Source organism: Myodes glareolus, chromosome 9 (assembly GCF_982192425.1).
Source record: "Myodes glareolus chromosome 9, mMyoGla1.1, whole genome shotgun sequence".
NCBI lineage: Eukaryota > Metazoa > Chordata > Mammalia > Rodentia > Cricetidae > Myodes > Myodes glareolus.
The window spans coordinates 6,283,033-6,310,456 of record NC_142034.1 but is presented as its reverse complement, the minus strand read 5'-3'; the positions used below and the strand labels follow the sequence as shown (position 1 = coordinate 6,310,456).

The 27,424-nt window shown below is 48.9% G+C and overlaps 1 protein-coding gene across 1 annotated transcript in view; it reads right to left on the bottom strand.

Moving 5' to 3' along the window:
- Positions 1-4,883: 4,883 nt before the first annotated feature.
- The window catches only part of Srp68 (signal recognition particle 68), a 29,013-nt gene continuing 6,472 nt past the window's right edge, over positions 4,884-27,424 (bottom strand). The window contains exons 3-16 of the mRNA XM_048451953.3: positions 27,041-27,154; positions 25,212-25,407; positions 23,153-23,235; positions 22,770-22,879; positions 21,605-21,687; positions 20,732-20,872; positions 15,103-15,201; positions 13,950-14,014; positions 10,461-10,617; positions 9,829-9,923; positions 8,685-8,814; positions 6,625-6,700; positions 6,203-6,255; positions 4,884-5,647 (exon numbers count right to left, since the gene is read on the bottom strand). Coding sequence (XP_048307910.2) covers positions 5,420-5,647; positions 6,203-6,255; positions 6,625-6,700; positions 8,685-8,814; positions 9,829-9,923; positions 10,461-10,617; positions 13,950-14,014; positions 15,103-15,201; positions 20,732-20,872; positions 21,605-21,687; positions 22,770-22,879; positions 23,153-23,235; positions 25,212-25,407; positions 27,041-27,154 — 1,630 coding nt within the window. The 3' untranslated portion in view covers positions 4,884-5,419. The remainder of the gene's footprint in view (positions 5,648-6,202; positions 6,256-6,624; positions 6,701-8,684; positions 8,815-9,828; positions 9,924-10,460; positions 10,618-13,949; positions 14,015-15,102; positions 15,202-20,731; positions 20,873-21,604; positions 21,688-22,769; positions 22,880-23,152; positions 23,236-25,211; positions 25,408-27,040; positions 27,155-27,424) is intronic.

Here is a 27,424-nt window from a genome sequence, read left to right as displayed (position 1 = left end):
TCCCCGCCTGGCATTCGTGAAGCCTTGGGTTCAATACACAACACTACATAAAGCCTGTGGGGTGACACTTGAGATCCAAGCACTGGAGTGACAGAGGCGGGAAGACCAGTGGTTCAAGGTCACCAGCTGGAGCTGCCTGAATCCCTGTCTTAAAAATAAATAACTAGGGGCTGGAGAGGTGGCTCAGCAGTTAAAAGCACTGGCTACTCTTCCAGAGGACCCATATGAAGGCATACAATAAAACATTCACATAAAAATTGAAAAACAAAGCAGATGTTGGTGGTGCACGCCTTTAGTCCCAGCACTCGGGAGGCAGGGGCAGGTGGATCTCTGTGAGTTCGAAGCCAGGCTGGTCTACAAGAGTTAGTTCCAGGACAGGCTTCAAAGCTACAGAGAAACCCTGTCTCAAAAAACCTAAAATAAAATAAAATAAAGTTTAAAATAAATAAATACGTGGTGATGGGGGAAGCTTTGTTAACCAGTCACCTCTAAGAAGTGGAACCTAATTAAGGTGTGGCTACCTGGAGCCCAGGGAAGAAAAACTGGGACGGACCAGGTGCTGTGGCTCTCTGGGTGACTTCCCATTCTCGTGGTGTGAGTTCCCTCTGATAATAAGTAAAAATATCATTGTTTATCTTCAAGCTGGCCTGGTTATTTCACAAATCGAGTTACCATTTACAATGTGGATTCTAGTGAACAGATGCAGGTGAGGCTTGCGTCTGTGGCTCTGGTCGGAATTCTCTGGGATACAGGTGGGCGCATTGACAATGCTTGGTACCCCAGTACTTGAGAGAAGGTCAGGAGTTCAAGGTCATCTTCAGCTATGTAACAGCTTCAAAGCCTCCATGACCACCACAAAACAAAAAGTCCTATAGCACAAGCCAGGAATGGTGATACATCCCTGTATCATTCAGGAGGCAGAGGCAGGAGGATTGATGTGAACTTTGAGGCCAAGCTGGTCTGCGTAGTGAGTTCTAGGACAGCCTGGGCTTCATACCAAGACCCTCTCTAAAACAGAGAAAGAAACAAAAACAAAGACTCAGTAGCATAGGTCTGACCTACCAGCTGGACAGGGTAGGCCCCAGGTGTCCACTTCCACCCCTGTAGGTCATGGTTTCTGGTCCCCTGTGTCCCTTGTCCTGCTTCCTCCTCTGAGGATCCAGAGGTTGGAGATCAGCTGATTCCCAGAGTGCTCCAGCCCTGTCCTTGTGACTTTGGTGGTGGTGTGCTTACACCCCAGTCTGCAACACCAGGCTGAGATGGGCGCTCACGTGAAGCTACAGGGCCTATGGGGTCTGAGGAGGGCTGAGCAGACCGGGAACCCCATAGCACAGCTAAGTACAAGTGCAGTCAGGCCCAAGGGGTACTTGGCAAAGATGCCAGGGCTCAAGCCTCTTCCAGCTCAGGGGCTCCTTCAGAGGACCTTGTACCCTGGAAGAAGATGGAGGCAATTCTCTTTTCCCTGGAAGTAGGAAATGGTCCTTAGTTTGCACAGGATCTGCCCTCTGACCCTTGAATAACCTGAATGACTTCCTTCCGTTATGTTATGCTCCTTGCCCCAGTGAGGAACAGAGGAGCCGCCCACCAAGTCCTCCAGCTGGGCCTAGAGAGGACAGCCGGGTGGGGAAGTTAGGAGAAACCTCCTTCCATCCGTCATCCATCAGATGCACAAGGCTGGGCCACAGGAATCTGCAGGGCTGTCTGGGGGAGGTTCTTTTGGCGGGGTGTCTGATAAAATGGAATGCCAGAGGAAGGTCTGCCTGGGGAGGAGCAGAATGTGGCGCAGCCCCCCTGACAGAGACAGCACCAGGACCGTGTGAAGGGCGGGCGTTGTAGCTCTTCGCTCAGGGCCATGTGGAGGGTGCTGTGGCTCTTCCCTCAGGGCCTTCTACACCAAGGAACTAGAAGCAGCACTTAAAAACCACCCAGGGCTGCCAAGCTTCACCTAACCACAGCGCCCAGGGCAGTGACCCATGATGGAAGAAGACCCTTGAAAGTTGCCTCTGACCTCCACACCCACACCACGGCATGTGTGCACCCCTCCCAATAAGAGGAAATTAATTTAAATATGTCATTCGAGATTAGTTTTGGAAACTACATGTTAACAATCCCCCTGTAGACATTTGTGGCGCCCTTCCCATGGTGTACAGATGTCAGGGATGAGCCCTCACACATACACGGGGACAGCTGGGCTTCCCGCCTACTCACGAGTGCCCCTGACCACAGCGGTTTCCCAGGCTCTGCAGACCCCTGGCAGCCATCGGGCAAGTGTGTCTAAGGCTAAAAGAACAGCAGGTTGGAGTGTTCCAATCGGTGCTGTCAGGGTACAGGCAGCTCTCAGTTTATCCTCTCGTGTTTTGGGGCACCCATAAATTCTGCAGCTCAATCTGCTTTCCATCTCCTTCGTAGCAACAACTGTCTTCAAAATAAAAATAAGTAAGTCAGAAGCAGCACATAGCTTTGCTATCTTTGGGTATTTTCTCGGCCCTCAGAACGTGCTGAGCTCTCAGGGCCGCAGAGAGCAAGGGGCTGCGTTGAATCCTGCGAGCAACTGGCTGCTCTGTGTAATTAATGGTGTGCTGTCATGGCGGATGACAGAGAGCAGGGCCCTTCTCTCCTGGACAGGGTGAAGCCAGCACCCCAGCTTTTAGGAAGAAGCACTTCCTGCAGCCCAGGGCCACTGTGAGACAAGGACTGCTTGGTCACCTCACTGCCTGGGTATGAGGCTCAGTTGCTATCAGGGCAAGGACACTGGAGTCAAGCCTGGCAATGTCTTACTGCAAGCAGGGGTTCCAAAAATTTACTCTTGACAGAAAGAGGAACTGGGAAGGGAACACACACCACGTGAGGGCACGGTGGATAAAGCCCTCGGAGTTTCCAAAGGCCTCCTGTGCCGCCTGTCCCTTCCCCAGTAGAACCCTCACTAGTCTCTCCATCCCATCAGGTAGAACCTATCAGACAGGGAAGCAGATGAAGGTTAAAACAGGAGCGGTCCACCCCTTTCATCTCTGTGAGTTCAAGGCCAGCCTGATGTACAGAGTGAGTTCTAGGACAGGCTCCAAAGCTATAGGGAAACCTTGTCTTGGAAAACACACGCGCACACACACACACACACACCAAAAACAAAAACCACAAAAAAACAAACAACGCAGGACTAGCTTATCCCTGGAGTCCCCTGTCAATCAGGAAGCTGAAAGACAGACAGGAACGGGAGTTCTTTTAGGAAGGGACATGAGTCACATGGGCCTAAGGACTGTGACTCGATATGAATGTCCATGAGTCCTGCCAATATGGAAAATTTATGAGCTAGAGACCTCAGTTCTGGCCCCCCTCAGGTCCGTTTTCTTTTCTTTTTTTTTTATATTTATTTATTTATTTATTATGTATACAATATTCTGTCTGTGTGTATGCCTGCAGGCCAGAAGAGGGCACCAGACCCCATTACAGATGGTTGTGAGCCACCATGTGGTTGCTGGGAATTGAACTCAGGACCTTTGGAAGAGCAGGCAATGCTCTTAACCTCTGAGCCATCTCTCCAGCCCCCCGTTTTCTTATGTAAATACTATGTGTCCCAAAAGCAATGTTCTACACCATTATGTCATTGGTCAGCATGAGGCTGACAACGGCCAGTGGTTTTCAGGGCGCTGAAGTCAGAGAGACACTGGGAGGAAGGAGAGCCACTAAAGCATCCTGAAGAGCACCCCAGAACAGTGCGCATGCACCTCTATCTCTACCACTGGGGGTGTGGACGCCCATGGGGCAGGAAGATGAGGAAAACCGCATCACAGCTGAAAGGACACTGGCACAAGGTGGGCTGAAGGCTTCCAGCACAGCAGGGCCTTGGAGCAGAGGATGCGTGCAGGGAAATGCAGAGCTGATGTGGGATTCCCCTCTGCATGCTGTGAATATCACTGGTTAATAAAGGAACTGCTTTGGGCCTATAGCAGAGCTGTAGGGGAACAGAGCTAGGTGGGGAAAACTAAACCAAATGCTGGGAGGAAGGAGGCGGAGTCAGAAAGAAGCTATGGAGCTGCTGCTGGAGACAAACGCGCTAAACCTTTGCTGGTAAGCCACGACCTCGTGGTGATGAACAGATTAATGGAGATGGGTTAAATTAAGATGTAAGAGTTAGCCAATAAGAAGCTAGAGCTAATGGGCCAAGCAGTGATTTAATTAATACAGTTTCCGTGTGATTATTTTGGGGTTGAGCAGCCCTCCCTCCAACACAGAGCCATGGCCCACAGCCTGTACTGCTGCAGCACCAAGGAATAGGGCAGACCCAGTGTGTGCAGGACCTGGGCTCCATCACCAATCCCAAAAGAAAATGATATAACCTGGCATCCCCTCGCCCTTCGGAGACATGGACCGGAGCCTTCACACTAAAGCCACCTGTCAGCTGCTGTCAGCCATCTTGTTCTACTTTCAGAGCAAGGGAAGGGAGGGAGGCAGAGGGGCAAAGGAAATTCTTAAATCACAAGCAGATAGTTAAACTTCAAAGCAAAAAAATAATCTTAGTCCCAGAACAGACAAAATTATACCCTCAGCCGGCAGTCTGCCCTCACTCCATCCAGCACGTTCTGGTCTGAACAACATGGAGCCAACATTTCATTCCCGGTGGATTCCCAGCTCCCCATAGTAGAACAAAGAACCTTTGCTTTCCAAAGGGACTCGAGAGGTTTATTCTTTCTTACACCACTTGTTGGGATGTCCATTACTAATGCCGATGTCCACAGAAAACAGTGACGGGTACGGGAGGAAGAGGGTGGAAATGGGATGGCATCTGCACTCACAGATGGGCACTCTGACAGCAGCTGGGCCGGCCAGGCAGGACGCCCCTGCCCTCGTGGCCGCTGAGGGAAGACACGGAAAGAATGGGCACAGTCTCCATCATCTTTGCCTTTTAATAGAAGATTTGGTTTCATTGTTTATGTGTGACATAGTTAAAAATAGAGAGCTCTGCTTGTTCTTGGAGGAGGGGTAAGGCTGACCGCAGTCCTGGGGTACACTGCCCATGTTTCAGTCACTGACAGACTTCAGGGGATTCTGGATGCTCACAGAAAGGAGGAGTTTGTTTCAAATCCATGGGGCTGAGGACAGATGACAAACACTCCCAAGACCCCCAAGTCTGGTATGGAACCCCCAAACACATTGACCAAAAGTGATCAGCCATGGTTTACAAGGGCCAGGACAGCAGCAGTCCCCAGGAGGCACAGGGGACAGAGACCCCGACTCTGGGCCCAGCAGATGACAGGTTATGAAAGTAAGTCACAAACACACAAGATGTAGGGACTCAGGGCTGAGATGCTGAGCTCTGCCCGCCAGCCATTTGTAGACCTGGATTTAATGCCATGGAACTCGCTGGGTCTGTCTCACAATATAGAGTAAGTCAGGGCCTCCCTGCCCCCGAGGAAGAGCCTGGTTAGCTCCTGAATCCAAAGATGCCCTTGATGTATCCTGTGAGGCCACTCTTGGTCTTCTGCTCCAACTTGTCCTCAAGAGGTGGGAAGGCCACATGGTTGAGGGCCAGGTCAAAGAATAAAGGCTTGCAAGGGATGGGCTGGAATCCTGGTGGGAAGTGCACGAGGTTGGCTTGCTTGGTGACAAGGGAAGGGTCCAGGCAAAAGGTCTCAAACCGTTCAACCAGAGGCTGGAAGACAGATCAGAATGTCCATCAGAAGGCCCACAGTGGGATGCTTCCTGTGCTGGGCATGCAGCTTACATGTGCTTTCTTCCAGTCTCAGATTGTATGGGCACATGTGAACACATGCCTGATGCCTACATAGCATGTTCCTAACTTATCTTTATTATTGTTACTATTATTATTTTTGCTTCTTTCTTGTATGAATGAATGTTTTGTCTGAACATACCACCTGCATGCCTAGTGCCTGCAGAAGTCAGAAGAGGGCTTTAGCTCCCCTGGAACTGAAGTTAGAGATAGCTATGAACCTTCACATGGCTGCATGAAATCAAACCTGGGGTCCTGCAAGAGCAACAAGCGCTCTCAACCGCTATCTCTCCAGCCACACATTCCCAACTTTTATTATTTACAGACACTGGAGGCAAGACTGTTCTCTACTTCCCTAGGGACATGGACAACTAGCAAGGCATCTGAGTCATTTGTGGGTGTCTGGGCAAGAAAAAGGAAGAATTAGGGGTGCCTAGAATCGGGGTGGATACTCCTCAAATGCCACAGCTGCCTTACCTTATTGTCTTTGACTTGAGAAGAGGGCTCTGCTTGATGGGAGTCGTTTGCATCTGAAAATTTCACAGGGATTCAGTAAGGACAGGGATTCTGCACACGCTTGCCACCACGGTGGTCAGCATGGCTCTAAATACTGAGCAAAGCCAGTCAGCAGGGACAGAGAGAGAGTGAGGTTTCCCTCCTGGTTGAAGAAGGGGCATGAACAGCGACAAAGCCCAGATCTACTGGGGTTAACCCCTAGGAGCTGTGGGGTTTGGAAGATGCTGAAGAGAGGGGCGGCGACCGGACTTTTCCAATCCCTCTGCACAGTCAGTGCACAGTGTGGAAGGCAATAAGGCTAGGAAATAGCAATCTTATGCTTTCTATGGTAAACCAGTGATGTGGGTGTGGAGGAAGAGCGATAGAAATCTGGGGTGGCTCACCCAGGATGGCTGCAGCCTGCAGCGAGCACTTCTCTGACCGCACTTGAGTGATGAGCTCTTGCACATCAGGCAGGTCCTGCAGGAACAGACAACACACACTCACCAGCAGGCCAGGCGGAGCAGCAGCCTCATGAGCCTGTGCTAGGTGATCCCACTGGGGCTTTGTGAAACTTTTTAGACTTAAAAAAAGAAAAAGAAAAAGTCAGTTAGGCAGTGGTGGCTCATGCCTTTAATCCCAGTACTTGGGGAGAAGCAGGTGGATCTTTGAGTTTGAGGTTAGCCTGGCCTACAAGAGCGAGTTCAGGGACCCTGTTTCAAAAACAAACAAACAAAAAAGTCTATTTAAAAAAATGTCTCTACTATAAAAACCAATACATGCTGGGCCTGGTGGCTAATGCCATAATTGCGGCATTTGGGAAGCAGAGCTGGGCCTGGTGGCTAATGCTGTAATCACAGCATTTGGGAGGTAGAGGCAGGAAAACCAAGTTCAAGGGAAAGGCTGACACAACTGAAAACAATGCCCGCCCAAAAGAGCATCCGCACCCTGCTTGTCAAGCTCAATGAAGCATGCAGTCCAAGCCTGACACCTAGAGTGTACACAACTGCTAACTTAATCTTCAGGAGCACCCGGGGGAGCTGCTCTGGACGTCCATTTGGCAAATGAGAACCCTTGAAGGATGTCAAGGGCAAATGCTGCGCCCCCACCCCAAGAACAAAGCTGGGATGCCCAGACCTCCCCCCCTCCTTTAGAGACAAGGGTCTCACTAAGGCTCCAAGGTTGGCTGAACTCATGGTGCTCCTCCTGCCTCAGCCTCCCCAGTGCTGTGACTACAGATGGAAGCCATGATGCCAGTCTGCCCTACCACTTCCTTTTGTTTTTTTGAGAAAGGGTTTCTCTGTACAGCCCTGGTTGTCCTGGAACTCACTCTGTAGACCAGGCTGGCCTCAAACTCACACAGATCACCTACCTCTGTCTCCCGAGTGCTGGGATTAAAGGCGTGTGTCGCCACTTCTACTATGCTCATGCGGCCGTGTTCTCACCCATCCCTCCTCTCTCTCAAACACTACTGGCCTCTGACATCGCCCTCATCACGCTGAAGAGTGAAGTCCGGGACTCGAGCACTCTGAGCAATGCAGGTTCAGTTGCTCCACAAATGGACACAATGAGCCAGACTGTGGCTGCAACAACCCATGTGCTCTCCAGAGGGCAAAGCCAGGCTCTGTGGGCACGGTGTGCTGCACACACACAGCAGCGGCTCTGTGCTGGCCTGGGACCACACCAGTAACACCCGCTTTGCTTCTAAGTAGGCTCTGCTTACAGAGCATGGATTCCTCTACGGAGCCAGCTATTGTCTATTTAACTTTTTAGGGTCTATGTAGTCCTGTTGGTCTAGAACTCATTATGCAGCCCAGGTTGGCCTGGAACTCAAGCTCCTCCTGCCTCCACTGCCCGAGTGCTGGACAGCAGGCAGTACGTGCTGGAGACTGCATCTTAAAGGCAGCCAGTCCCTAGCAGGCGTTATGCAGGAAGGTCTCAGCGGTGGTCACGGCTTGACATCAGGATCACCACGGATCTTCAGAAACTCCAGTGTCCACTCCAGATCCCACCCCAGTCAAAACCAGACCCTCTCATGAGGACACAGCCATCTTTTAAAACTCTTGCCAGGTGATTTCAATGAGTAGCTAATCTGAGAACAATACATGGGTTTGTTTCTTTTTAACCGGAGAAGTGGCATTTTCTACTCTATCTCTGGAGCCAGGCTGCTGTGGAGTCAAGGCTGCCTCTGAGCTTACTCTGAAGCCTAGATTAGCTTCTCAGTCCTAATCCTGCAGCCTCAGCCTCTGCAGGGCAAGGGTAACAGGTGTGCCCCACCACAGCTGGATGAAATGCTGTCTGTCACAACTATGTCCTCTTTAGGCCTAGAGCAGGGTAGGTCACACCAAAGATGACTCAGGATGACAGGAGGGGAAGGGCTTCCTCAGAAGCTGCCAGCTGCTGTCTCCTCACAGCTCCCGTACCCTCACCAACCCTTGGAAACAAGGAGAGATCACCAGCTCACCTTCAGGCTGTTCTTGAAGGCGCCCCCATCAGAACTGACTTCATTTGCGTACTTCAGAACCCTGTCATAGAGCACGAGGGCTTCGCTCCACTTCTTCACCAGCACATAGGACTGGGCAATGAAAAAACACCTGATGGGGAAAGAGTCACAGCATTCTAAGGCAACAGTTCCTGCCACCAGGCCGTCCTTGCGGTCAGGCTCAATGTTAAGTACGGAAACAGGATTCTTAACTCTGGATCAGGGTCTAGCCCTCAGCACACGTCAGCAATCTGGGTGCTGGCACACTTCTGGGTGCACTCCAGCAGCCCCAGCGCTGCAGCTCCAGCACAAGCCCGACTTCTGCTGGCTGGCTGCAGAGGAGGCGGTTCCCAAGGACGGTGGCAACTAGAGGCCGGCAAGAGAGCAATGCTGATCAGATCCAACAGGAACACTCATTCACCGTTGGCTACATGTCTAAGACACAACTGTTTATCCATCCCTAATCAATCATTCATCGTTGCCTACATGTCTAAGACGTAACTATTTATCCATCCCTAATCAATCATTCACCGTTGGCTACATGTCTAAGACACAACTGTTTATCCATTCCTAATTATCTCTTTTCAAAAACCAAACCAAGATCTGTGGGACCGAACAGAACCTTAGTATTGCCCCTGATGCAACAGAAGGGACCACATGAGCAAAGGCAGGGCGCCCTATGGAGTCCAGGAGCATGCGAGCCAGGGAAAGATGAGGGCGTGCACACACGCCTCTGCCATCTGCCTAGATCCCTGGCCTTGCTGAGCGTCCACTTCTGAGTGAGTCACACCTGGCCTCATCTCAGGAACTGAGATGCCCAGCTTCATCCTGCTCAGCTTGGGTTCCCTGAACCGGCTGTTCTAGTCCACCAATGCCCTTTCCAATGCTTGGCTCTTCCAGTGCTTTCACTGGGAGGGAAGAAGCAAGAGAAGGGAACCCCAAAGTCTCCCAGAAATGTAGATGAAGAACTCTGGAAACTACTGCTGCCATCTTTGCTGGGGGCTTCCTGTGAGCACCAAGCGTCCTCTGCAACTGCCAATGACCGTGTGTCCCACAGGGCAGGACGTGCTGCGAAGTTTACCGCTGGGACACACAGCAGAACCCCGCTCATCCTGAAGGACATTACCTGTAAGCTTTGAACACCAGGGTCTTAAGGCTTATCTCTTTCTGGAAAGTTCTATCCTCTTCTAAGCCAGGAAGCTGCAGCAATTCCACCAGATTCTGTACAACAGATGCAACAGGAAAATCCATGAGGGTAGCCTCAGAGTGATCCTGTCAGAAGACCTTCCAGGGACAGGCAAGGGCAGAGACAGAGTCCACACTCAAAACAATAGGAATCAGAAAAGTGACCTGGCAGTGGCGGGCCTGGTGTCCTCTCTAGTCCCCACACCACAAGTGCATTTGTCCTTCACCACTCAATGCCTCTTTCCAGTGTCAGGATCTCAGTTGTGACTCCCCATGCCTGGCCTATGTGTAACAAGCTTACTAACTGACCAACTCTCAGCAGGTGACACAGTATGGATTCAGTCTCTGGATGCCCTCAGACCTTTGGAAAGCACTCAGTAAATGCCTGTGGGTGCATTTATCACCTCAAAATGCCTGAAATATGGAGCATGAGGCTTCTGATTACTCCAAGACCTTTCTTTGTCTTCCACCTGCCTGCTAGTCACTCCTGGCTCTCAACAGCCCTTCACTACCCAAATCATTTGTGTTCAAGATAGCAGAGGGCAGGTTGCCTTTCCAGGCCCCAAGGGTTACCTGCAGAATAATGTCATAGAGCCGGATGAGGTCCTGAGGCCTGGGAGAGCGCTTGCTGTCATCTTCTGGCTGTTGCTGCAGCAGAGCCCTGTGCAGGCCTTTAGCCATGTTCTCGTTCCGCCTGATGGCTGTTGACAGCTTGATGTAGGTCAGGTAGCTGCAATGCACATGCCAGTCATATTCTGAGAAGAGTACTGGAGAGACTGGGGACTGACCTGGGGGCAGTGGGGCTAGGGGCCACACACAGGGTTATCTGGCCCTTCACACCCTTTCCCAAGGCCTCAGAGCTCCCAGTCTTCAGGAAGCGGCAGCCAGTCAGCACGTGGCCCCACTCACTCCAAGAGGCTCCGCATGGATGAGAAGGAGAAAGCACTGTGGACACAGCTCAGCGGAGTGTGTGCACGGCTGGGGAGACTACAGCCACGCTGGGCATAAAAGACACCAAGTCAAGAAGAGCAACACTGTGAGAGATAACAAGTAAATAGGTAAAGAATGTTAAAATAACTGAAAAAAAATTTGAGAAATAGGTGAGAAGGTTATGTGAGAAATTTTCCTAAAAGTAGTTATTATACACAAGTAGGTATAGGTTTACAAAGTTCCATGAAAATACAAAAGGTACTTGATTCCTGACTCATCATTTTTGCGCCAAAGCTGCCCTCCACACACCCTGAAGGTAGGAAGGTGTCCTCAGCCTGAGAGGCCCTGCTCCAGGTCAGGAGGTGAGCTCAGCTCTCCAGGGGCCTCCTTCTCCTCAGGCTGATTAAACAGGATAACATCTATGGGCCAACCCTGTGTGATACCCAAGGACCGAGTCATCTGACAGTCAATTGACAATCACAAATATTAAACCCCCAAGACTGGAGATCAAGGGAAGAGTGTGTTTGTGTTTGGTGTAGGGACCTAAGGCAGGCATGCTAGGCAAACCTTGTCACTGAGTTATACCCTGCTGGGCCTCTGGTAGTTGAGTATTTATGAGAAACATCCATTACTTTCAACAGAGTCTCTCCATAACCTCCAACTCTGCTGAAACAAAACAAACAACAACCAAAAACAGGGAGAGGAAGGGCTGAAGAGGGAAGACTACAGTTACTGTGTAAGTTCTAAGCAGTCAACAAGAAACTTAAAGATTTCAAGGTCAAATACAAGGGGAAGTTAGGTGAGAAGTGGAATTTTCAAGTAAAGATACTCCTCTTTTTTCTCTGAGATGAAGCAGCAAGGCTCCATGTGCTCTTCTACTAGTGAGACGTGATGGCCCAACACGTCTTTTAAAAAACATATCCAAAAACCTTGCACTGAACAAGGTAATTATTTCAAAAGAAGAGAAAGAAAAATGAAGCTGACAAGAGAATTGAATCAAGTGCATAAAAGAGCAAAAGGGGCCAGCACACGGGCTCAGGTCTGCAAGTCCAGTGCCTGGGAGGCTGAGAGGGAAGTCTCTCTCAGTGCTGCTGGGAGTCAGAGGCAGGTCTGGGCTGCAAAGCGAGCTCCAGGCCAGGCTGGGCTGCATACAAAGGCTCTGTTTCTAAAGCTAAACAAACAAACAAGCAGAAGAAAAGCAGCAATCTTGCAAGAACATAAGTCAGCAGTTTGACACAGCCCTGCCCAGAGCACACTTGTTGCTGTGCGGCAGAAGCAGCAGCAAACGCACAGTGAGACTGAAAAGGTGGGAACACAGATGGTGGCCAGTGACCAAGAGCACAGGAAAAAACCAGGCAGACTCTGGACTGCTGCAGAGTTGCAGGTGGAATTAAGTTGAGATGAGATGCTCAGAAGAGTGGAGAGCCTGGGAGACGGAGGAAAGGGAGCTCTAGGTCACGGCAGCTCCAGAGTGACTGGCTGAGGCTGGGGTAGTGGTTCATGACTCAAATTCCATGCAGAAGATTGAGAGGGAATCTGTTCTATCTAAAGAAGCTTCATTTGATGCTAGCTGTCTTGGTGTCCACCAGCTGTTTGTCTCCAGTCCCTGGAAGGTAAGCTCTTCCCAGAAATCCTGACTCAGTGACCTCTCAAAATGTAAGCCGTGACTGTCTACTTCTTAAAAGTACTTTTCTTTGCTTCTGTAACTTGCTTACAGACACCCAGAGACTGTTCTGAGTTGCCTTAGCCACTGAATTTGTCAGAACAGAAGAATTTTTACTTGCTTGCATAGATATCGAAGGTCTTTGTGTGGTTTTCCCCTTTAAAAGTTCTCCCTCACACCCCTCCTTCACAGCAATTTCAAACTTGGCACAGAGACTTTTGGTCTTGCTAGCATCTAATAAATCTTTTAATTATAATTGGATTGAGTCTATGGTCTGTTCCCTGGGGTCAAACTCCATAACAGATTCTCAAGAGTTTGAGGCCAGCCTAGGCTACCAGTGAGATCCTGCACAAAAAAACAAAACAAAACAAAAAAAACAACACACCCACACAAATATACACCCACACAAACCAAGGCCTGTGGCAATGGATTAGCTAACGAAGGTGCTGGCTACACAAACCTGGACCCCTGTATTCCTTCCTGGAACTCACAGAAAGGAGGGAGGAGAAAACCAGCTTCTCAAAGTGTCCTCTGACCTTACATGCATGAACCCCCACAAACTCATCAAGTATGCACACAATTAAAAAAAAAGTGAGGGCTGGGGAGATGGATCTGTGATTAAGAGCATTGGCTGCTCTTTCAGAGGACCTAGGTTCAATTCCCAACACCCACAAGGCAGCTCACAACCTTCTGTAACTCCAGATCCAGAGGATCCAATACAGACATACATGCAGGTCAGACACCAATGCATGCATGCATATGCACATATATATAAACAAACCAAACCAAAGGCCCATTCACTGCCCCATAGCTTTAAACAGAACCAAGCAAACAAAGACCAAACTAACGAGCAGCCAAGGGCGACTAGCTCTCTCGTGAGCAACACAGGCACCTACTGAACGAGACAGAGAAGTATATGCAAATCCATGAAACTTTCTATAAAAAAAAAGCAAGCTGGGTGGTGATGGTGGTGCTGCATGTCTTTAATTTTAATCCAGCACTTGGGAGGCAGAGGCAGGTGGATTTCTTTTTTGTTTGTTTGTTTTTTTGTTTTTCGAGACAGGGTTTCTCTGTAGCTTTGGAGTCTATCCTGGAACTAGCTCTTGAAGACCAGGTTGGCCTCAAACTCACAGAGATCCGCCTGCCTCTGCCTCCCGAGTGCTGGGATTAAAAGGTGTGCCACCACCACCCAGCAGGCAGGTGGATTTCTATGAGTTCAAGAGCAGCCTGGCCCTAGAGATAGATCTTCAGTTAGGAGCACTGGCTGCTCTTGCAGAGAGTGGGGTTTGATTCCCAGCACCCAACTCTGCAACACAGCGGCTCACATCCAGTTCCAGCGGATCCGATGCCCTCTTCTGGCCTCCACAGGCACAGGGACACACGTGATGCACAGATACACACGCAGATACCATACACAAAAAATGAAAATCTAAATTGGCATAAACACACAGAAGTCAGCTGACCCTCACCTGTGCAGGTACTGGAGATTAGAAACCTTTCCCGACTCTCCATCAAGGGTATAATCTCTCTGTTTCTGAAAAGGTAGAGAAGACAAAAGTAAAACCCACAAATCCAAGTGTTGCACCCTCAGACATTACAACATGACAAGATTACCCAGTTGCCTTGAGTGACAGAATGCTGAGCAACAGCCAGTTAGGGTTCCTGTCCTCTGTTCAGTGTTTTACCCCAAACACTCCGATCAGAGTCCCCCACACCTGCAGTCCTAGCTATGCATGAGGCTGAGAAAGGAAGAGCCCAAGTCTGTTCACAGTTCAGGAAACTTAACAAGATGCTGACTCAAACTAGCAAACACAAACAAAAACCCAGAGACTTGCCTAGCATGCACAAGACCCTGGCTCAGTGTGTAGAACCATGAGTCCATGGCACCACAGAGGGTCTCCTTTCAGACCCAAAGCCTGCTATCCCCGGGCTACCCTGTTCTGTCACAGCTGAGCAGAGGGAGCAGCCCCAGCACCATCTGCGTCCTTAATCACCAGCGTCCGTGGAGATGTTACCGCACGTGGTAGAAGAGACTGCAGGTGTGAATATTTGAATATTTAAGTGTCTTTCAATTACCCAACTGGCAATCCTCCTGCCTCTGTCTGCAGAATGTTACAATTCTGCACCACCTCACATTTATGGCCATCTCTGTGTATGTTAAAATGCTGTGCAAGAACCAGTGTAAAGCAGTCATGGCTACCAACCTCTGCAAGCTCAGCTCTGCAAAGGCTGAGGCAGGGAACAAGAATTGAAGTCCATCTTGAGCTACATGCCTAGATTCTAGATTCTGTTTCAACAGAACCCCAACAGTGGAGCCATCAACAGGGAGAGATATTATAGTGAGGACTAGGGTGTGGTGACCCAGAGATATACCATTGGAAAAGGGGAGCACCACACACCAGGAGTGCTCCTGGAGACAAGAGGCTGAAACCATGGGATGATCACTATGAAGAAGAGGCCATGAAAATGAAGTCATCAACCCAGAGCTCAGGGGCCTCTGTTGCTAATAAACTGATGACATCTGCAAACGCCCCAAAGGCTAATGGTGATGCACGGACCCTGGGCCATCCCGAGGACAGGACGGATGGGGAGGACGCAGCAGCAGGCAGGAGATGGTCGCACCTGATCAGGCTTGAGCTCTTCCCGCACGGCCTGCAGGGCATCTCGGCACTCACTGAGCATGGACTCGAACAGCCGCTCCTTTGTTTCTTCACTTTCAGCCTAAACAGTGGCAAATGCAGCAAGAGACCGTTCTGAGCAAAACGGAGGAGGGCACGGCAGTAATATGATCCTCCCACCGCACCTACACACTTACCTGACCCAAGATAGCCTTAGATTTTTATTTTATTTTAAATAATGTATATATGTGCTTGTCTGTGTACGTACAGGAGTTCAGGTGCCCACGGAGGCCAGACGGCATCAGATCCCCTGGAGCTAGAGTTGTGAGCCACTTCACACACGTGATCTTAACTCCAGCCTCGTGAACCCCTTAGCATGTCACTTATGCATATGATGTTCCCATCCGCCATATACTGCGATGGAAACTACACTGGAAAAGGGAACACGCTGGAGAGAGCCACGTCTTCAGGCGACATCACAAGCTGCCAGGGCCCTGTGCTTGGAGTGTCTCCCCATCACAGAACGCACCTCCAATGATTCTGCGAAGGCCGTCACCTAGTGCCCCTACAGACCCCCTAGGACGCTGTTTCCTCACACTGAGGAAGCACACAGCAGATGTCTCTTCCCCTTCTGCTGTCAAGCTGCTGCATGTCAACAGAACTGCCCTTTTACTGCTACAATGCCTTTCCTAGACAAAAACATCCATCCCTCCACTGGTCCCAGTGATCAACACATGTACAACTACCTCCACTGTTCACTCTGGAGAACCATTGAGTTTATCCGGCTTACAGAGCAATGAGGGCGAGGGACCACAGGCAGGAATAGGTGACCTTAAAGCTCTCCCACTGGAAGGCTTGCGCCCAACAGGGGTAATGGCTCCTCCAAGCCTGTGCAGATGGAGTCCCCTCCCTCAGCCTTTCCCCCAAGGTCCTGTACTATTAGGACAGAATTGCATGCAACTGGTTGGGAGGATGGCTGGACACTCAGGTAAGGGTGCTATGGCCCTACTGGCACCTTCCTCCTATGAGGAAATGTGGACAGTCAGCAAGCCCAGCTATGACAATCTCTTGAGGGCAGCCCCGGCCAAACTCCTGAATATGGTGCCAGCATGGCTCGGAGGAGAGGCCTGCAAACACCTTTACAGATATGAGCTGATCTGAAGTGTGATTTCTTTTAGAGTCAAGCACGAAACACATTACTAATCAATATCCCACCAAAAGACATTTCTCCTAAATGTCAGGCTAAGTTGTCTTCTCTAGACATCCTAAGTCCAGTGTCATACATATGTGGCCAACCCAGAACTACTTTTGGGCAGAAATGATTGACAAGAGCGAGCTGACGATCTTTGTACAAGTACTGGGCGTCACCCTCCGCTACAATGCCTGGATAGATGACCAAGTGATTCATTCACTGAATGCCTGCCACGCCACATTACCCGCCCTAAAGACTCTGACAGAGCAGGGAACGACAAACGGCAGAAAGCAGACAGACCCGTGCTACTGGCAGGCCCAGTGAAGTGAAAACAGCAGCATTCCATGGTTATGTTTGACTTTCCACAGAACTAACAGTCAACCTGAAAAACATTAACATCCAATCAACCTCTCAGGAAGCCCAGCAGTCCGCCAAGAAGGCCCACTCCTGCAGGAGATGAAGGAGCTTAGAGAAAAACTCTCTGAAGAATGCTATGGTTTTCCTACTTTCCAGAGTAAAGAAATCTCCTCTGTGGATTGCCCAATGTAAACCAACAGACCCTTCCACTTACAGGTCACTTGACCTTCCTGTCCCTCACAAACTAGCGACAAATCGGGGCCATGACTTCCTGTAACTTGAAGGCAAACAACAAGGCCTCACCAGCTGGTTCCCACAGCAGAGCAGCCTGCGGACCAGCACAGCGCAGGACGGACGGTGCTCTAGCCACGCTCCGGAATGTGGCAGGCATCATGCATCAACATTTAATTGAGATTTAATTTATTTATTTATTTTTTAAATATTTATTTGTTTATTTATTTATTATGTATACAATATTCAGAATACAGAGAGGGCACCAGACCTCACTACAGATGGTTGTGAGCCACCATGTGGTTGCCGGGAATTGAACTCAGAACCTTTGGAAGAGCAGGCAATGCTCTTAACCACCGAGCCATCTCTCCAGCCCCTTGAGATTTAATTTAAACGGAACAATCCAAGCACATCACAGTACTGTCTGTCCACTGCAATTCCTCATAACCATTTAATCAAATTCTTTGTTTGCTTGTTTGAGACAGGGTTTCTCTGTGTAGCCCTGGCTGCCCTGGAATCGCTCTATAGACCAGGTTGGCTTTGAACTCAAGAGATCCGCCTGCCTCTGCCTCCCGGGTGCTGGGATTAAAGGCGTGCGCCACCACTGCTGGGCTCGAAGTTTTCAATGTAAGATTTCTGTGGAACTGTGACAACTGAGTAAGAAACGTGAACACCCCCAGCACCACTTAGGACTCAAACAGTGAGCCCCAGCAGGGTTAGCCCCAGCACCCGTCTGAACCCACATATCTCACTGATCCACCACAGTGCTCCTTTCAGATGGGTGGGGCTGTCTGACAGTGGGTAATAACGAGGATCTGTCTTCCCTCCTATTGGTAGGAAATGTTCAAACTTAACAACTAAAGGATGCCAGAATGCTAACCCTCTTCACAGCCGTCATCAGCGGTCAGATTTCCCACGGCTCCCACATGCTCTACACTGCATTCAGGGTTTCATGAACATTTTCCACAATGAAAGAAGAGGCATGTCTGAAGGGGAAGACTTGTTTGTCATGTGCCACCCACACTGCTCAGTGACTCAGAGACCACCAAGTATCCAAGAACGTGTCATGAATCTTCCTGCCCAGGGCAAAATGTCTCCAAACAGGAAGTCCTTATGTATTTACAGCACATTTATTCTAGAACCTATACTTGATGCCAAGATGAATCCTGAAAGGAGACACGCCTCCCAACATGCAGAGACAGGACTCCCTCTCCACATCCCAGCCTGTCCCGTCTGCTGCAGAACCAGCAGGAATGTGCTCTACACATAAAGGCCAAACTCCCTGTGTAAGAACATATATCTTGGCTGGACCGGCTTCCACGTGTGCCTACGGCACAGGGTCTGACGCCTACTAGGTCAATCAGAAAATTCTAGATTTGTTCGATGAAGCTTCAAGCATGGGGGGGGGGCACCTCAGGCTCTCTTCTCCAGCGGGGCATCCAGGCCAGCCGGGGCAAGGCCATTGGACTGGGCTCCAGCACCTCCATTACTGAAGGGGTTCCTGGGCTGGTTCATTTGTTGATGGGGACTGCTGGAAGATGGTGCAGTGTGACTAAGAGACACACGAGGCAAGTCTGGCCACATTCCCCACCACACCCATAGGAGAAGCAAGGGACAGGAACCAAGCCTCACCCCACACTGAGAAAGAGGTCCAGAAGACAGAAACACAAGGAAATACGCTAAAGGAAAGGTTTTGTTTGAGTTTTTCCTTTTTTTAGAAAAGGGTAAATGCTCTCCATCCTCCTCAGACATTAAAAAAAAAAAAGATCAAATCTACTTATTTTATTTTGAGATAGGGTCTCACTGTGCAGCCCTGGATGGCCTGGAACTCACAAAAATCTGCCTGCTTCTGCTTCCCTAGTGGGAGGATTAGAAGGTGCTGGCCACCAAGCCTTAAGACCTGAGTGTAATCCCTAGGAGCCATGTGGTGGAAGGGGGAAACTGACTGCTTTTAAGTTGTCCTCTGACCTCCACATGCGTACATGGACTGACCATACACACATGGTAAAAAATAAAATATAAAAGTTTAATAGATACAAACAGCTCTTTAGATATAAGATATAATATAAAATAGATATAAAATAGCTCTTAGTTTGAGAAATCTATTCTCAATAGTAATTTAAAACAGAAAGAGCCAGATATGGTGGCACATGTCTTTAATCCCAGCACTCAGAAGGCAGAGGCAGGTGGATCTTTGTGAGTTTGAGGCCAGCCTGGTCTACAGAGTGAGTTCCAGGACTGAGAACCTATTTGAAACAAAACATGAAAACCAGTTGAAGCGTAAGTCCACGGCAGAGTGATTGCCAAGCATGCTTTAGGGTCTGGGTTTCGTCTCCAGCCCTGCAAACCCAAAACCAAACAAACAACAAAACCTCCTCTACAGAAAGCTTTGCTGCATCCTCACGCTGGGTGCTATGAGCCGTGCGCAGTGCAGGTCTGACAAGACAGGCAAGGCGGCACTTAGGAAGCACACTGCTATTACGTGTGGTGGGACGGATGACAAACAGAAGCATGCATTTAATTCTGCAAGCACATACTTAGAGTAATGACTAGATGAGCTGACTTGCTGGCTGGATTTTCATTTTATTTTTTCCTTCCCAGTTTCTTCTTTGGTCAGTCTTGAACTGCCTTTTCCCTTCTGGCACTAGAGATTGAACTGAGGTCTCCAGCGTGAGGATACTCGCTGCCCATGAGGTAAGACCCAGCCCCTCCAACTGCTTTAGGGTGTCTATAAAATGTCAGTCCTTAGTCACAAAAAACCCAAACACGTGTGCCCCTCACAAAATAAATTAAAATTAGTTCTTCAAGTCGGGCGGAGAGGCATACTTTAAATCCCGCCACTTGGGAGGCAGAGGCAAGTGCATCTATGTGAGTTCAAGGCCAGCCTGGTCTACAAGAGCTAGTTCCAAGATAGTCAGGGCTGTAACACACAGAGAAGCTCTGTCTCAAAAAACAAAAACAAAAAATTAGTTCTATTAGTTGTTCAATCTTCTAGTTTAAGAAAAACAAACTTTCTGGTGTTGTTCCATTATTCTGCCCTTTAAGCAAAGCAAAAGAAAGTGGCAGAGCAATGTGCAACACAGACCAGTACATAAATAAATCTTTCAGTTACTGAAAACTGCCCCCGCTCAAAGCAGCCGCCATGGAGAGTGACTGGAAAGTCTGGATGCTCAACATCCTCATCAAGTTGCAACGCAGACTCCAGGTCCCATTCATGACCTGGGGTTCACTGGTAACTGCCAGGTCTCAGAAATACCCAAAAGGCCATGGTCAGGACCTCGCTGTCTTAGAAGATGCCCTTCTCCTTCCGTGGAGAAGCTCCAAGGGCCTCAGTCATTGCTGCCTCACTGACCGAGTGCTCCGGACCTGTATCTCTGGGGCTGCCCCTGGCAGTTCTCAGCCACAAGCAGGCAATTATGCAGTAAGTAGCTGTCAAGGACAGCTTTCGCACGACTATTACATGCAGAACACATGCAGAACAAGACATTCTGGTTCACCCAGGCTCTTCTGAAGGGCCCAGGAATGAGAGGTGGCCCTGAGGGCGGGAAGGCAAGGACACAGGTCAGACTCCAGGAGTCTAAGCAGCTGCACCACCTGCTGGCCTGCTGTGCACCTCTGCAGGCAGCAAGCCTTCTCCCCTGCAACGGCCACTGTGAAACCCTCCACCCCATGAATGTTATTCCCCGCTGCTTGACTTAGCCAAAGGAGTGCATCTCTAGATTTATCAACTCCCAAACAGCTTGAATACCATTTGTGTTTTGGGGGAAATGAACACCCTGAGGGACTACAGCTTCAACTCCAGGAGACCTTCAGAAACACACAGCTGGGAGCACCACAGGCCCCTCCTCCTCACCTGGACAATTGCAGCTTCATTGTCGGCCAGTCCCAGTAAGAAGATCCGCACTTTGTCAATCTTCACCGGAACCGTCCTCCCCCTCCACTCCACCTCACTCATGGTAGCCGCCTGCTTGGCTCGAGTTTGAGTGATCAAGGCCTGCAATGCAGTTTTAAGAAGTTGAAGTTTGAACAGTGGCAGTGTGACATGTGACAATAGTGCCACCTACCAGCTGCCTCTTTACAACAGATAGGATTTCTACTTATTTAAAATTTTCTCTGGTATCATGAATTTTAGTTTATGGGAAGTCAAAATTCTTCTAATTTTTTACATTTCTACTTTTTCTATAAATCTATGTTACTTGTTCAGGAAGAAAAAGGTTTTTAGGTATAATGGCTCACATTTGTAATCCCAACACTTCTAAGGCTGAGGTAGGACTATCATGAGTTCAAGATCAGCTTATAGAATGAGCCTGAAAACATCTTCATCCTAACACTTGGGAGGCAGAGGCAGGCAGATCTTTAAGAGCTCAAGGCCGCCTTGTCCATATAGTAAGATCCAGGCTATCAAAGCCACACAGTGAGGTAGAAATCAAGTTCATTGACGGATCCTTGGATCCTGGCACTCAGCGGGCAGAGCTAGGTGAATCTCTCCGAGTTCCAGGCCAGTCAGGATTACACACACAAAAAAGAAGACATATGTATAATATGCATATATTGATAATAAATATACATGTAAGTTAAATACTTAAATATTAAGGGAACAGCTTTGTAATGCAGCTACAACTATAAAGATACATATATTAGTAGCAAATCTCCCCAGGGGCTGAGTTACATATTGTGTCTAGACTGTTTCAAATCACCTCTCATAAACATGTATATCATAGATTACCTCCAGTTTCTCAGCAAGGAGTCCCTCGGTGCCCCCAGACCTCAGTCTCATCTGCATGAGTTCATTGATAGCTGACTGGTCCCCTGAGAGACAGAGAGAGAGACAGAGAAAGAGAAAGAGAGAGAGAGAGAGAGAGAGAGAGATCTTTTATTCAGAATGACAGTACTTTCCCCTCTAGTGAAGTAGACCCATTCATTACCACAGCAGGTCAACACTATCTGCTCTGAAGACAAGTTTCTTTAAAAACAAACTGACTGGGGCATTGAAAACACTGGTAAGAATGGTGGCTACATGTCATTATACATGTCATTATATATGTCATTACATTGATCTAAATTTTCAAGAACTCATTGTCAAGCTAAGCCATAGGATTAATTATAGATTTTGAGACATTATGGCATGTTAACGTAGGAGCAACTGTACAAAAGTACTGCCCTTGTGGGCTGGAGACGGCTCAGTAGTAAGAGTGTCTGCTGCTCTTACAGAGGCCCTGGGCTCAGTAAGATTCCTACCAGGCATCTCTCAGTCAGCTGCCCTAGTTCGCGGGATCTGAAACCCTCCTCTAACCTCCTTAGGCAACACATACACACAGTATACATAAACTCAGGCAGGCACAAACACACAAATAAAAACATCTGTGGGAGATGATGGGAGGGGAGGCTATGAAGGTGTGGGCATGAAAATCCTCACATCTTTCATTTAGCTTCACGGTGGACCTGAAACTCCTCTGATAAAGTAAAAGATAGCCCTGGCTGGGCCTCTAACAGTTCTGGGAAGTAGAGAAGATAAAGGGACACAAACAGAAGCCAAAGAGTCAGTCTGTAGATTGCAGTGAGGCTGTCACTGACAGCCCATCACCATCACCACCATCCTGCGTGTACACGGGTTCATGTGCTGCAATGCACATCAGACAGCTCTACTTTTGCTGTCTTCAAAACTAAGGCCAAGCCAGGTATAGCAGAACATGCCTTTAATCCCAGCACTTGGGAGGCAAAGGCAGGTGGGGCTCTAGAGTGTGAGGCCAGCCTAGACTACAGAGTGAGTCCCGAGACCAAACAGGCAAACAAACACCCTCAGGCCAAGGATGGATGTTAACACAGAGAAGTTACATAAGCCTCCCAGCAAACCATGTCCGCGGAAGAGCACGTCCTCGGTGCCTGCTCACCTATGTTGTAAGCACAGTAGCGGATATTGGGTGAGATCTCTTCCACACGCTGGTTATACAGCACAGCCTGCTCCTCTGTGAACGCACTGGCCAGCTTCTCATAGATAGTTCTGCAAGCAAACAAATGTCAGACACATGGCAGACATTATGGCAGCCATATTTAAGGAAAACAAACTCACAAAAGACCACATGGTCAAAATAAAAACACAAGTCCTTTGAAGGTATTTTGCTGACTACAGAGTAGCATAGTCTAAGGATAAAAAGAGAATAAACTTGCTATAAGGAAAACAAACTGTCCTAACTTCCACAGAGACAGTGACAGGGTTTGCAGCGTGACTGTGACCTAACTAGAGCAGCCCCTGCGTCTGGACAGGAGAACTTACTTGCACTTGTTAAAAGCCTCAATGGCAGCTTTCCATTCTTGATGTTCAAAGCGCAGCATTCCTGAGAGGTAAGCTGTGTAGGCCTACAAAGGGTGGAAAAGAACAGCTAATCAGTGGGCTTCCCAGGTTTGCCTTCTGAGTTGCTTTTGGGGTGCTATGAAAGGAACCTAGGGCTCTGCACATCCTAGGCAGGCACTCTACTACTGCATTTCATGCTCAGTCCAAAGAACCTGCTTCAGCACAAGTGACCAGGGTTCTAGCCCCATGACCCTCCCTGGATGGTTTCTAACTCTTGACAGCATGGAATTCACTGTGAAGAGCAGGCTGGCCTGGAACTCACAGAGTTAGTTCCACCTGCCTCTGCCACCTGAGCACTGGTACTAAAGGTGTGTGCCACCATGCCTTGAAACCAGGTTAACTTTTCTTTCTTATTCAAATGTGTGCAGACGTTTTGCCTGCATATATATCTGTGTACCACATGTGTGCCTGGTGCTGATGGAGGACAGAGGAGGGCATCGGAGGAGCCCCTGGAGTTACAGACAGCTGTGGGCTGCCATGTGGGTGTTGGGAATTGAACCCCGGTCCACAAATGTATCATTGGACATGCGTATCTGCATTCATACACACAATAATTTTTGTTAAGGTTCGAAACTGCCATGCATAGTAGTGCACACCTTCAAATCCTGGAGCATTCAAGAGACTGAGGCGGGATAGTGAGAGGCTAGCACCAACCTGGACGGAAAGCCTTGTGCTCTCCCACTCCTGAAGAAAAAGACCTGAACACATGGTTATAATCTCAGGACTTGTTCAGGCTTGGCTGTAAAGTGAGCTCAAGTTAAACCTGGACTACACAAGGTCCTGTTTAAAAAAACAAAAGCAGAAGCCAGGAGGTGGTGGCACACGCCTTTAATCCCAGCACTTGGGAGCAGAGGCAGGTGGATCTCTGTGAGTTTGAGGCCAGCCTGGACTACAGAGCAAGTTCCAGAACAGGCTTTAAGGCTACAGAGAAACGCTGTCTTGGAAAACCAAAAATCAAATCAAAACAAAAAAACAGGGCTGCAGAGATTGCTCAGTGGTTAGGATAGTTAAGAGCACTGGCTGCTCCTTCAGAGGATCAAGGTTCAGTCCCTAACACCCAATTAGCAGCTCAGAACTCTTTTTAACTCAGAACCAAAACTCTTCTGGCCTCTGTAGGCATCAAGCACACACATTGTGCACAGACATACATGCAGGTAAAACAGCCCCACACATAAAATAATAAGCTAGGCGGTGGTGGCGTACGCCTTTAATTCCAGTACTCGGGAGGCAGAGGCTAGCGGATCTCTGTGAGTTCGAGGCCAGCCTGGTCTACAAGAGCTAGTTCTAGGACAGGCTCCAAAGCTGCAGAGAAACCCTGTCTCGAAAAACCAACCAATCAACCAACCAAACAAAATAAATAAATAAATAAAATAATTAAAAACAAATCAGGCAGTGGTGGTGCACGCCTTTAATCCCAGCACTCGGGGAAGGGGCATCTCTGTGAATCTGAGGCCAGCCTGATCTACAAGAGCTAGTTCCAGGACAGGCTCCAAAGCTACAATGAAACCCCCCCAAAAAATCAAAACAAAACAAAACAAAAACAGGTTGAATATAACCTTTAGTATCTATTATCCCCAGCATGCACGCAGAGTACAGACATGCAGGCAAAACAGCTACACACATAAAATAACTTAAAAATATTTAATATAATTATCTATCATCTCTAAAAACAAGCTGATTGCCAAAAATACTTCTGGGAACTTTCCCAGGTATAAAATATAAAACTTTTTACTTATGCACTAAAAGAAGCCTGACTATCATTAAAGTATTACAGCCAATTATGAAAATCTAAGAGCTGAAAATAAGAGACACTAACTTAACCCTCTGCGAGAGGGGGCAGGGCTGTAGCTACAGGAGCACGTGCCTGGCCGCAGGAGGCCGTCAATGTATAAGGTAACGACCTGCTCTGTAGCTGTAGTTCTTTTTAAAGTCATGACTCTAGTCTCCACAATAAAGGAAAACTGGATGTGGAGACAATGACCTGAGCCTCTAGCTTGGTCTTGGCATCCACGCGGTTGCTCTCACACAAGCGTTCCAGTTCCTCAGCATGCTTCACGGCTTTGCGAAGGCGAGACAGCAGGTGAAACCGTTTTCGGGGCTCGGTGTTGGCTTCCTGTTTGAGTTGCATGGCATAGCTCCAGGCTCTTTCTGCATCCATCAGAACCAACAGCAAGTACCTACAGCAGAGGGTGGAAGATGAACGAAGGCTATCCTGAGGGACAGTACCCTGTCCCTCCCTCAGGACGCCATCCTCACAGCACAGGCTCCAGGCCAGCATCTCTGACCCAACTAGGCTCCACCTCATATTTCTAGTCGCCTGCTAGGTCCAGCCCACTGAAGAGCCGCTATCACTTAAACCAGGCCAGCCTAGGACTGGAGCCCAGGTAGGAATCAAGAGCTTAAGTGCAGGGTAATATGCGGCCACGGTGGTGCTCAATGGGAACTCCAGCACACAGAAGGCTGAGGCAGGGGGATCATAAATTCAGGGAAGCCTAGGCTACAAAGTGAGACCCTATCTCCAAGCAAGCAAGCACAAAAGACTTCTAAGAAACAAGAACAATGAAGCACTGCACTAGAGCCTGCGCTGGTGCCCACGGCCTTTCTTGCGAGCTGTGTGACTGTGGGGGCTCCAGGCTGTCTCCCTTCACTCTGCACTAAATACCTAACACAGACCACAGCTGGCACTTCCTGACGGGGCAGTAACCTAAGTCTGCTATGATCTTCAGGAGTTTTTTTTTTTGAGACAGAGTTTCTTTGTGTAGTCTAAGCTGTCCTAGAACTTGCACTATAGATCAGGCTGGCCTCAAACTCACAGAGACCTCCCTGCGTCGGTCTTTCAAATGTTGGGATTAAAGGCATGCGCTACCACACCTGGCTATCAGACTTTTTTTTTTGGTAAAGGCCTCAGTCTAAGTAAACAATACTTAAATGAACTAAACAAAACTGTTTTGTGTGTGATATATACACCTGTGTGTGCATGTTTATCTGCACGCACTCAGAGGTCAGAGGTCAACAACGGAATCATCTCTACAGTCTCCACCTTACTTTCTGAAACAGAGTCTCTTGCTAAGTTCACTGACTGGCTGGACTGGCTCACCCGCAAACCCCAGGGGTCCTGCTGCTTGCCCCTTCCTTGTGCTGGGTTACTCCCTAGGTTTTTCTCTCACATGCTTGCACAGAAGCACCCTAGCAATAAGTTGCCTCTGCAGCCTGCAAACAGAGGCAATAGAATAAACTACTCCACACACTGTCTTTTCTGGTGGGGACAGGGCCCCACACAGCTCATGCTGCCCTCAGATTTGCTATGCAGCCAAGGACGACCCTGAATTCTTTTTGTTTGTTTTTGTTTCTTGAGACAGGGTTTCTCTGTGTAACAGCCCTGACTATCCTGGAACTAAACTCACTCTGTAGACCAAGCTGGCCTCGAACTCACAGAGACCCACCTGCCTCTGCCTCTGGAGTGCTGGGGTTAAAGGTGCATGGCACCACCGCCCTGCCAGACGACCCTGAAGTCTTGATCCTCCTGCCTCCATTTTCCAAGTATTGGGATTACAGGCGTGAGCTACCGGGAATCCCAGTCAGGGTTCTGTGCGTACCAGACAGGCACTCCATAAGCTGGCCCACACCCCAACTCCCCTCCCCCCCACAGCTCTTGAGCAAGCTACTGGATCTCTTCACCTATAGATGCAGGAAGAGCACAGCACAGCCACCCCACAGAGCCAGAGCTGCTCAGAGGGCAGGCACATGAGAGAATTCAAGAGCTAGATGTGCCATCTGGCACTGTGCAGTCCAGAACTTAGAGCCTGGCACCTGTTATCAGTCAGGAGCTCCTCAGTTACTTTCTTTCCGGTGAATTTGTGTCTGTTCCCCATCTTAAAGTTGAGTGTTTTCCGGAGACGCCTTTGTCTTCGAGAGCAGTAGCCCCTGTGAGGAAACACAAATCGAGTCCATTCAGCCCAGCGGGTACTTTGAGCAGAACAGTCTATAATAAAGAGGGACAAAGGTTCCGAGGACTGCCTAGGGTGACTGCTGACATCACGTCACCTGTCAAACACGTGGGCCAATGTGACTGCTGCAACAGAAGATAATGGAATTCTACAGACCTATACGTCAAAGCACCAGAGCATCTAATTTACAATATAAAATGATTAGATTTTCCCCCTTCTTGGCTTTTTGAGATAAGGTCTAACACTG